At 49.7% G+C, this 11,734-nt stretch overlaps 1 protein-coding gene across 1 annotated transcript; it reads right to left on the reverse strand.

Annotated features, from left to right (window-relative positions):
• Positions 1 to 4,447: 4,447 nt before the first annotated feature.
• On the reverse strand, positions 4,448 to 10,058 carry LOC307223387 (uncharacterized protein; the record flags this gene model as incomplete). The annotated part of the gene is made up of 10 exons (XM_079989353.1): positions 4,448 to 4,605; positions 4,694 to 5,096; positions 7,249 to 7,646; positions 7,798 to 7,932; positions 8,200 to 8,314; positions 8,448 to 8,567; positions 8,753 to 8,889; positions 9,001 to 9,115; positions 9,269 to 9,411; positions 9,825 to 10,058. The coding sequence occupies 10 exons, from the start codon at positions 10,056 to 10,058 to the stop codon at positions 4,564 to 4,566; spliced, it is 1,842 nt and encodes a 613-aa protein (XP_079845479.1). The 3' UTR covers positions 4,448 to 4,563.
• Between the last annotated feature and the right edge of the window lie 1,676 nt (positions 10,059 to 11,734).

The following is an 11,734-nucleotide window of genomic DNA, read 5'->3' on the forward strand; positions in this document are numbered from 1 at the left end:
CAGCAAACTCGCTTGACCTGAACCCCATAGAGAATCTATGGGGCATTGCCAAGTGCAAGATGAGAGACATGAGACCGAGCAATGCAGAAGAGCTGAAGGCTGCTATTGAAGCATCCTGGTTTTCCATAACAGCCCAGCAGTGCCACAGGCTGGCAGCATCCATGCTATGCCACATTGAGGCAGTAACTGATGCAAAAGGGGCCCAAACCAAGTAATGAGTACATATGCATGCTTCTACATCTCAGAGATCCAATATTGCTCTATTTGCAGTCCTTGTTTTGCTGATTTCATTTAATATTCTAATTTTATGAGATTGTTAATTTGGGGTTTTCATCAGCTGTACACCATGATCATCACAATTATAACAAATAAAGGCTTGACATATCTCACTTTGCATGTCATGAGTCTATCTCATATATTAGTTTCACCTTTTAAGCTGAATTACTGAAATAAATGAATTACTGAAATAAATGAAGGCCCTCTGCCTGGTTCCTTGTAACCTCACTTCTCGCAGGGAGAGAACCGCCAGAAGGCCCTCGGAGCTGGACCTCAGTGTCCGGGCTGAACAATGGGGTGGAGATGCTCCTTCAGGTATACTGGGCCAATGCCATTTAGGGCTTTAAAGGTCAATGTTAAGTTGTGGGTGAACATATCAGATGACACAGCGATTCTTCAAACAGCTCTTGTTTATTCAGAGGTCAGAACAGAACTGAACTGAAGAGCTCAGTCAGCCTGCTTATATAGAGCTCCAGAACAGTGTAACTGTAGCAACTTTCTAAAACTATCCAATCACTGAACGTCACTTTCGATCCTTCATTTGCATACAAACTATCCAATCATTGAATGTCACTTTCGATCCTTCATTTGCATAACTATCTACAGTATTTATTAAGATTTTACAGAGTCATAAATACAGAAATACATAGTAAAACAAAAGAAAAAGAAAAAACTCAGACAAAAATACAAAATACAGAAAACAAAAAAAATAGAAAAAAAGAAGTTAAAACAAATCCATTTTTTATAACTTTAAACTCATTAGCTTGTTTCTTTGACCTACTCACACCTCCCCTTTTTGTATTCCCATTAATATAATCAAATCAACAAATCCTTACCCTCTTTCATTTATCTTAACTCTATATCTTAACATATTATAGCTCTATGTTTTCACCCATTATCAATTCATTTTTGCATACTCTTTTTAACTTGATTGCTAATGCCGCTTATTTTCAATCCAACATCATTTTAACATTCATTAATTTTACAGTGTTTCTGCAGGTAGTCTTTAAATTTCTTCCAATCTTCTTCCACCAACTCTTCTCCCAGGTCTCGGATTCTGCCAGTCATTTCCGCTAATTCCATATAGTCCATCACCTTCATCTGCCACTCTTCCAGGGTGGGTAGATCTTGTGTCTTCCAATACTTTGCAATAAGTATTCTTGCTGCCGTTGTTGCATACATAAAGAAAGTTCTATCCTTCTTTGGCACCAATTGGCCGACCATGCCCAGGAGAAAGGCCTCTGGTTTCTTCAAGAAGGTATACTTAAATACCTTTTTTATTTCATTATAAATCATCTCCCAGAAAGCCTTAATCTTTGGGCATGTCCACCAAAGGTGAAAGAATGTACCTTCATTCTCTTTACATTTCCAACATTTGTTCTCGGGCAAATGATATATTTTTGCAAGCTTGACTGGTGTCATGTACCACCTGTAGATCATTTTCATAATATTCTCTCTTAAGGCATTGCATGCCGTGAATTTCATACCGGTGGTCCACAACTGTTCCCAGTCAGCAAACATAATATTATGGCCAATATCTTGTGCCCATTTAATCATAGCTGATTTAACCGTTTCATCCTGAGTATTCCATTTTAACAGCAAGTTATACATTCTTGAAAGTATCTTAGTTTTGGGGCCTAACAGTTCTGTTTCCAATTTTGATTTTTCCACCTGGAAGCCAATTTTTTTATCTAAATTGTAGGCCTCTCTTATTTGATAATAATGAAGCCAGTCTCACACTTTATCTTTTAATTTCTCAAAACTCTGCAATTTCAATTTGTCTCCTTCTTGTTCCAATATTTCCCAATATTTCGGCCATTTGGCCTCCATATTGAGTCTTTTCAAAGCCTTTGCTTCCATTGGTCCAGGGTGAGAACTTCAGTACATAACACCCCTCCCCACCGAGATAAGGCATTAGTTACAATCGTTATGGTTTCCTTATATACAGCACTACACGTAATGGTTCAATTAGGCACAAAAGCATATCGGTTACATTTCACATACTTAGACCGACAGTGATACATGTCCAACAACATAGCTCTTTAAATAAGTTGGGCGCTTGGAAACTCTGCCAGACCGCCGGGGACTGGTAGCCAAGTCCGGGGGGCCACCCAATTCATGCTGAGGCTGTGGTGCGACCCTAGGTGGCGTTGAAACCAAGTCCCCTAGATCCACTGCTGAAACCAAGTCCCCTAGATCCACTGCTGTGGATGGAACCTTGCAAATGGAGTTGGCGGAATGTCTGGCATGGCAGTGGTCTGAGTCTGTGGCAAGTCCGGCACACCCTCTGAAGCGGCTTGGTTTGGCTCCACGCCGGCAGTTTGCAAGAGAGGTGTAGGTGGAGCCTCACCATCTGTAAGTGTGTTCCAGAGCCATGACCACAGTTGGGGGCACCACGGTAGCGTCCAAGTCCCCAACCCTGTGCCTAAGCTGGTCTATGTGCCGGCGCCACAAGCGTCCGTCTTCGAGTGCCACCTGGTACGAGCGAGGTCCAGTGACTCCCACTACTGTGGCTGGCACCCAAGGAATGTCCCCCACAAAGTTCCGGGCAAAGACCTGGTTTCCTGGAACAAATGACCGTGGCGCGTTGGAACCGCCTGGGGTTCGGCCACGGCAAAGTCCGGGTGCAGCCGGTCGAGCAGTGACCTGAGGCGGCGGCCCATAAGCAGTTTGGCAGGCCCTGTGGCCGCATGAGGGGTGATGTGTGGAACGAACAAGTAGTCGGCTACCTACTCGTGCCAGTCACCCCGGTCCAGGCGCACCAGTGCCTCTTTTGCCGAGCGCGCCATTCTCTCCGCTTGCCTGTTGCTGGATGAATGAAATGGTGCCGTTAGGGCATGGCGGATGCCCAGTCCCAAAAGATACCGCTCAAAAGTGCCTGACGTGAACTGCGGTCCATTGTCGGAGACCAGGACATCAGGACACCCATGTGTCGCAAAGAGGCCTCGCAGCACCCAGATGACGGCCTCGGTAGTGGTGGAGGGCATCAGGGCCACCTCCAGCCGTTTGGAATAGGCGTCCACCACTACCATAAAGGTCCAGCCATGAAAGGGGCCGGCCAGATTGATGTGACCCTTGACCAGGGTGTCTTGGGCGTCTCCCAGGTGTGTCCCTTAGCTGCCGGTGGTGCAGGCCTCAATTCTTGGCACGCTTGACAGGCGGACACCCAGGCAGTGATGGCATCGTCCATGATAGGCCACCAGACGTAACACTGAGCCAACGCCTTCATTTTGACGATTCCCGGGTGGCCAACGTGCAGAGCCTCCAGGACGCGTTGACGGAGTCTTTGGGGAATCACGACGCGGTCTCCCCACAGCAGACAGCCGCAGTGAGCCGAGAGTTCATGTTGTCTGGTTGCGAATGGCTGGAACTCCGATGCAAAAGGCCCTTGTGGCCACCCCCTCCACACCCAGTTGAGCACACGGCTGATGGTGCGATCCTGGGCAGATGCGGAGGCTACAGTGGCAGCCGATACAGGCGCTGCTGGAAGATCCTCAAACAGGAGGAGCGATGAAGCTGGAGCCGGGTCTTCCACAAACGCTGGAAGAGGGCAACGGCTGAGGGCGTCGGCATGGCCCATCAATTTCCCCGGGCGATGGACGAGCCGGTAGTGGTAGGCAGCCAGGAAAACAGTCCATCGCAGCATGCACGGCGAGAGGACCGGTGGAGTTGGACGATCACCAGCGAGGAGGCCCAGGAGCGGCTTGTGGTCGGTGATGAGGTCAAAAGTCCTGCCATAGAGGTATTCATGGAACCTCTTCACTCCAGCCACAAGTGCCAATGCCTCCTTGTCGAGCTGGCTGTAATTCCGTTCAGCCAGAGATAGTGTCCTGGAAAAGTAGGTGAGTGGTGCTTCTCTTCCATATGGAAAACGGTGACTAAGGACAGCACCGATGCCAAAAGGTGAGGCGTCGCAGGCAAGGACCAGCGGCCTGGCTTCACTGTACTATACCAGCACACTGTCTGATGAAAGGAGAGCCTTGACCGCATTGAAGGCCGCCGTCTCCCGATGACCCCAGGACCAAGGCGTCTTTGTGCTGAGGAGTCGGTGAAGAGGCTCAGCCACTGTGGCTTTGTGGGGCAGGAACATGTTATAAAACATCGGTCCCAGGAATGCCTGCAACTCCATCTTATTCTTTGGGATGGGGACCTGCTGGATAGCGCGGATCTTGGATGTGGTCAGGTGAAGGCCGGAGGCGTCGATAAGGTAGTCCAGGAACTCCACCTGTGGAACGGCGATCTGGCACTTCTCCCTCTTTACCTTGAGCCCGGCCTCCTGGAACCTGGTCAGCACTGCACGGAGGCGCTCGAACAGCTGCTGGTGTGAGTCTGCGGACACCAAGACGTCATCAAAATATGGTACCAAAATATGGAGACGCTCCATAAGGCTTTGGAAGATGCCAGGAGCCACACTCACCCCGAACTGCAAACGGCGGCAACGGAATGCCCCTCGGTGGGTGACGATCATCTGGGCTTCATCTGTGGCATCATCGACGGACAGTTGTTGATAGGCTTGGGCAAGGTCCAGCTTAGCGAAGACCTTACCCTCACCCAGGGAATGCAGCAGGTGTTGGACAACAGGAACCGGATAAGCGTGCTGCTGAAGTGCCTTGTTGATCATGGACTTGTAGTCAGCGCAGATTCTCACTGACCCGTCTGGCTTGACAGGCGTGACGATGGGGGTTTCCCACTTGGCGTGGTCAACCGGCTCCAAAACTCCTTGGGTGATCAGCTTGTCCAGTTGTTCGTCCACCTTAGCCTTGAGAGCAAAGGGGACCCGGCGTGGCTTTAGCTTGATGGGGGCGACTTGTGGATCAAGGCTAAAGGAGATGGGCGTACCTGTATATTGCCCCAAAGTGTATATTGCCCTCCCAGTCTAGCCCTAGGAGGCTTGGCCGCTGACCTTCGACCACTACCAGTCAGAGCTGGACCGAAAAATCCTTGAAGGTGATCCGGAACCGGCCAACGCCTACCATGGGAATGTCGTTTCCCTGGTAGTCTCTCAGGTGTACGTGGTAAGAGTCTAGTTGCCTTTTGGACACTCTGGGTACCAGTCTTTTGATGGTCTCCAAGACACGATGGGAGGGACGCAGGTGGCGCTGTGGGTTAAAGCCTCAGCGCCTAGGGCTTGCCGATCGAAAGGTCGGCGGTTCGAATCCCTGCGGCGGGGTGCGCTCCCACTGCTCGGTCCCAGCGCCTGCCAACCTAGCAGTTCGAAAGCACCTCCGGGTGCAAGTAGATAAATAGGGACCGCTTACCAGCGGGAAGGTAAACGGCGTTTCCGTGTGCGGCTCTGGCTTGCCAGAGCAGCGATGTCACGCTGGCCACGTGACCCGGAAGTGTCTCCGGACAGCGCTGGCCCCTGGCCTCTTAAGTGAGATGGGCGCACAACCCCAGAGTCTGTCAAGACTGGCCCGTACGGGCAGGGGTACCTTTACCTTTACCTTTACCTTTAAGACACGATGGACAGGGCAGACCCGGTGTCAATCTCCATGTCACATGGAGCTCCTTCAATGAGCACCGTGACGTTCAGCTTGTGTCACGTAGGCGAGTTTGGCCAATCGTGGTTCCAGACGGGCAGCAGCAGTTGGTGAGAGCGAAACAGTTTTCCTTGGCGGACTGGAGTGAAGACTTGGACTTGCGAGTCGGTGAAGGGGAGGTGTCAGACGGAGCCGATCGGCAGACCTTAGCGATGTGGCCCCTTCTGGAACACTTCTGACAGATGGCATCTGTGAATCGACACTTGGCACGGGAATGGTTGCCTCCGCAGCTGGCATATTCCGATTGGCCCTTGGACTTCTTTTGGAACTTCCTGCACTCCCACTTTGTCTGGTGCATGTCATCGTCTTCACTGGAGGATGCCTCATCACTGTTAGCCTCTTCGTGATGCACTGGAACTGGCTTCCTAGCAAGACGCGGGCTGCTGGCCTTGCGGATCTCCTGGGCGGAACGTTCGGCAGCTTCCGAGGCCACGGCCTCCTCAATGGCTTTCTGCAGTGTGAGGTCTGGCTTGGCGAGGAGACACCGTTGCAGACGGATGTCCCAGACCCCGCAGACGATTCGATCCATCAGGGCATCGTCTAAGTCTCGGAACTCGCAGTGCATTGTAGCCTGTCGCAGGGTGGTGGTGTAGTTGTTGATTGACTCCCCCTCTGACTGGTTCCGGTGGTAGAATGCATGGCGGGCAGAAATCTTGGACGGCTTTGGCGCGTAGTGGTTGCAGAGCTTCTCTTGAATCGTGTCCCATGGTGTTGCCTGGACTGCTTCAGGCGCAACCAATGCTCAGGCCATCTCAAACACCTCAGGCCCACAGAGGCTGAGGAATAGGCCCCACTTCCGTTCCTTTGATACTTCTGTCAGCTCGTTGGCTTGGAGGTAGCAGTCGAACTGAGCGAAGTAGGAGTCCCATGATTCAGAGGCTGGCGCAAACGGCGGTAGAGGCACAAGTGAAGCCATGGTTCCGATGCTGGCGTGAAGGGCGATGGATGGAATACAGTGCTCTAGCCAGAACAGTCAGCTCTGAATTGGTTCTGTCCAGTGATTTCGCTCTGTGATTTCGCTCTGTGATTCAGCTCAGTGATTCAGCTCAGTTCAGAGGCTGGCCGCATCTGGCTGTGCTCTGATGTCCATCGATCCCATCCTCGTCGCCAGTGTTAAGTTGTGGGTTGACATAGCAGACGACACAGCGATTTCTCCAAGTAGCTCTTTATTTTGTAAGCTGTAATAGAACTGACTGCAAACAGCTCAGCCGGCCTGCTTTTATAGGCAGCCGGCTGTCAACATTGTAGCAACAACAGCCCAGCGTTTCCCGCCTAAAATAACTGACGTGGACCTGAGTGAAAACTATCTACAGACCTGAGTGAAAACTACCGTATTTTTCGCTCTATAAGACGCACCTGACCATAACACGCACATCGTTTTTAGAGGAGGAAAACAAAGGGAAAAACATTCTGAATGAAACAGTGGATGTACCACTGGGGTGTTTTGAGGCTGCTCAGCCCCCTATCCTCCTCCTGGGGGAGACTGGGGGCAGGGGTGGCTCTCCCCCTGCGTTTTCCAGGCAGGCTTCCAAGAGAAGGTGCTCCAGAGGAACACCCTCCTGAAGCCAGAACATCTCCGCTGCATGCCAGTCTAAACCCCACCCTTCCTCTTCCAAAGCATTCCTCCTCCACCGGGTGTGTTGTCATGTTTTCCCTAACACTCACATGGGCAGCCAGACCGCAGTAAGTTGCCGCCAGCATCTTCAGGTCTTCCTCTCCCAGCTCCCTGGAATGGTAGGCTTGGTCTACTAGCTCTATCAACTCTGGGAGGACATCAGCTTCTGCAGAAGGGAGGGAATCCAGCAGCAACAGCCGCAGAAGCGAAGGGTCCTACACAAAAGAGAGAATATTTTCAAAGGTCTGAAAGGCCTCATGCCTTTTAGCACAGGCCCTTCAGTATTGTGCCAGCAAAAGAGTGCTGGACCATGATTAGAATCGAGATCTGTACCTCCCCTCCCCCCTCCCTCTGAGCATCACTTGCCATGTCAGAGTCCAGAAGCAGGGATATCCCTCTGATGCTGAGCTTCTGGACTTGCAGGTGGTTGTGTGCCAGCCAGTTGAGGAGCTGCTCCAGTGTATCTTCACAGGCATAGACCTCCAGACGGCAGCTGAGCAGCTAAAGAGGCCCAAAGAGAAAGAAACTCTTCAGGGATAAGAGGCTGAGGCAGGTTCTCCTTTTACCCACCATTTGCAATTCTGCACAGAGCAAACCCACTGAAGTGAATGTACCAAAGTTTGTCATGTACATCAAATCCAATGGGTCTACTCTGAGGAGCACTAAAACAGGCAACAGTCCTTAGGCTCAAAGTAGCCCAACACTCGGCAGAAACCAAGCCAGGGCCTCCTTGCTGCACCCATTTCCTCCCGCGTCAGTCCCCCTCACCTCGATGTAGATAGCTGCCGCGACTTGTGGCACTCCGGCAAACTCCTGGTCCTCGAGAGCAGTGATGATGCTTTCCACCATGGGAGGGATCCACCAGCGTCGCTTACTGACAGCTCTGAAATGGAGAAACAGATCTTGGTAAGGAAGGGAAAGATACCGCAGGAAGCAAACAGGGGCACAGTCCGATCCCGTGCCTTCAGCTCCGTTTGCCAGACCACTGGGGAAGGTCACCGCGTTCTTCCTCTTACCTCACCATGGCAGACAACCCCTGGCTGAAAGTCTCCCGGCAGAAAAGTTGGTCAACGATGGCCGCCTCCACTTGCTCTCCAGTGGTGCCAAGAAGGAGGTGCAGAACTTCCTTAGCCCCTCTGGAACCAAAGCAAGACCATGTTCACCAGGAGGGTCATTGTCACACACTCAAATTCTTTCCCCATCCTTCCTCCCTAGCAACCGCCTGAAGGAGAGCCTCCCTTGGAAAACCAAGCTGGACTGGAAACCCCCCGAGGTTGAAGGGGAAAGGACTCCATTGGTCCCTTTGCAACACACTACTCACCTGAGGAATTCCTGGTCATAGTGGAAGTTCATAACCATCCCCAGGAGAGCGATCAGCAGCTGTGGGAAGTTCCGGCGCACAGCTGCCTTGTAGTCCTCCATCCTGAGGATGGCGTGCAACAGGCTGGTGAGATGTTGCTGGAAGAGAGAGGGGTGCAAGTCACTTTCTCTGCTTTTCTGCAGAATACAGGAACCCCTCGACATTACCCTGGGAAGAAGGAAGCCAGAAAGCAGGTGGTTGGTCCTTACCACTTGGGTGGCAGATTCCGCCAAGGGGCTTTGGTAAATCTGCTCGGCCATGAGATGGATCAGTTGTTCTGGATCGGCCGATGCTAAAACCTCCTTCCACACTCTCTCGCAGTCTCTGTGAATGCAAAAACAAAAGCAATGGTCAGATTCAAGTCTTCTGCTTGCTGCCATGCTCCAGAGAGAGGAAATGGCAGCAAGGGCTTTCTGAGCAAGCCCTGCAGCTTGCCAACCTTCCCCTTAGCCCAGTAGAACCTGGAGGGCTCCATACCCAAAGGGAAACTGGAGGAGGTATTCAAGTACTTTTGCCAGATGGTGGTGCGCCAAGACTGACAAAGCGAAGACGGCCATGCTTCTGCCTTGCACTGTAGGCCCCTGGCTGATCTTATAGAAGGCCTCCAGCAGCACCTTCACCTGTCAGAGAAAAAGGAGAGTGTTGCTTGGAGAGTACAAGGAAGCGGGGCTGTCTGCAGGCGGATCCCTCCATCCCTCATTGAAAGAGGGACCCTTGACCTGTGCCACCACAGCCATCTTCCTTCCAAGGTACCACTCAGGGTCCTTGGAAGTATTGAACCAGGCAGCTCCAGGGCGCCAGTTCCCCTATCCATTGTGGGCCAAGAGAAGAAGCTTGCCAGTCTGCTCCCAGAAGGAGGAGGATTCCCCATCCCTGAACCCATGTTTCTCAGGACCCTTGACTGAGGTTCTTGTCCTGACATTGCCAGGCCCCTCTCAACTAACATGTGCCCTGGCCACCCAATGGCATGAGGTTGCCTCCCCTACACCAAAGCGGAGAATCTTCTTCTCTCCTACCTTTGCAGATGCCTTACCTCCACTTTTGTGCCGCCAAACTGCTTGATGAATTCTTGCAGTAAGTGGGAGATATCCAACGGGTTGAAGCTGCTCTCGACAACCAGGTCTCTGGCCAGGAAGCACATGGCCTCCAAGAGCTGCTCCGCAGGGAGAAAGGCGCCAAAGACCTGAAGCAAGAGAGGAAGGTCAGAGATGCCCACAGGGCAGGGCTGGGGAGCAGAAAGCCCCTTCTCGGGCTTGATTTGCAGCATTTTCCCGATTTCCCGGCATCGACGGTCTTATCTGAATTGCTGGGACCGTCGGGGGGGGGGGTCAAAGACAGTTAAATCTGTCTCTGGCTTTCTGTGTGTCCCATTTCCCTTGGGAGGGGCATCACTTGGCATTGGCTGATCAGATTCCAGCTGGGGTAGAGAGTGGTGAAATTCTGGATCTGCCAAAGGCGTAATGGAGTGTCCTATCTTTGAATTATCTAGATTGGGCTGGCGTTCTTTGTGTGTTTGGCCTTTTTGCTCGGATGTTTTCCCTCCAAGGGAGTGTTACAGCTGGGTTCACTGCACGTATTCATCTTTGACAGCCCTTCCGAATGAATCATGGCCCTATGGCGAAAGCCCTTCGGCAGAGAAAGTGTTGATTGCTTGGGGTCGGTCCAGCTATACGACAAGTTTGGCAGTAGTTGTTTTCGTTCTGTGTCTTTAAAAACATGCCTCAGCTCAATATTATAGTCCTGTAAAAGGGCCCTATATTTCAGGAGCATTTTAGGGGTAGCTGAGTCAGAAAATGTCAGCATGAGTCTAGTTCCTTTTGGATTTCCTTCCAGTTATTTATGTAATTATCAGCCATTAAATTTATATTGTTCATCGTTAGCCACACTCCTAAGTATTTTACCTTTTTTGCTTCTTTGATTCCCGATTGAAATTCTAACTGCCTCCTTAGATCTTCTCCCATGTTCTTAACCATCATTTTAGTTTTAGTTTTATTTAACTTAAAGCCCACTACTTTCCCAAATTCCTCTAGCAATGCCAGGACTTTGTCAATACTCTGTTTTGTTTTGTTTTTGTTTTGTTTTGTTTTGTTTTTTTAATAATATTTTTTAATAATATTTATTCAAGTTTTAAAGATTACAAAAAGAAAACAACAAGGAACAAAAAAGAAAAAAGAAAAAGAAAAAATACAGAAAAAATACAAAGAGTTAGAAAAAGGAAAACAGCTCAAACTTTAACATAACTTTCTTTCCTTTGCTTATTACCTTGACCTCCTCACACCTCCCTTTTTTGTATTCTAGTTCAGTTAGATATTTCAGCAAATCCTTTCCAACTTTGTTTATATCCTATAAATTTATCTTAATATACTGTAATTTTACATTCTCGTCTTTCACCAATTAAAAAATCAATTTTTACCTAATCCTTTATATCATTTCTGCTAAAACCACATTACTTCATTCCAACCTCCTTCTAACATTCCTTAATTTTACAATGTTTCTGTAGATAAACTTTAAATTTTTTCCAATCTTCTTCCACCAACTCTTCACCTTGGTCTCGGATTCTGCCAGTCATTTCCGCCAGTTCCATATAGTCCATCTCTTTCATCTGCCATTCTTCCCGGGTGGGTAAATCTTGTGTCTTCCAATATTTCGCGATAAGTATTCTTGCTGCTGTTGTTGCATACATAAAAAAAGTTCTATCCTTCTTTAGCACCAATTGGCCGACCATGCCCAGGAGAAAGGCCTCTGCTTTCTTCTGAAAGGTATATTTAAATACCTTTTTCATTTCGTTATAGATCATCTTCCAGAAGGTCTTAATCCTTGGGCACGTCCACCAAAGGTGAAAGAATGTACCTTCAGTCTCTTTACATTTCCAACATTTATTATCGGGCAGATGATAAATTTTTGCAAGCTTGACTGGTGTTATGTACCACCTGTATATCATTT

Source organism: Podarcis cretensis (assembly GCF_951804945.1).
Source record: "Podarcis cretensis genome assembly, chromosome: 8".
NCBI lineage: Eukaryota > Metazoa > Chordata > Lepidosauria > Squamata > Lacertidae > Podarcis > Podarcis cretensis.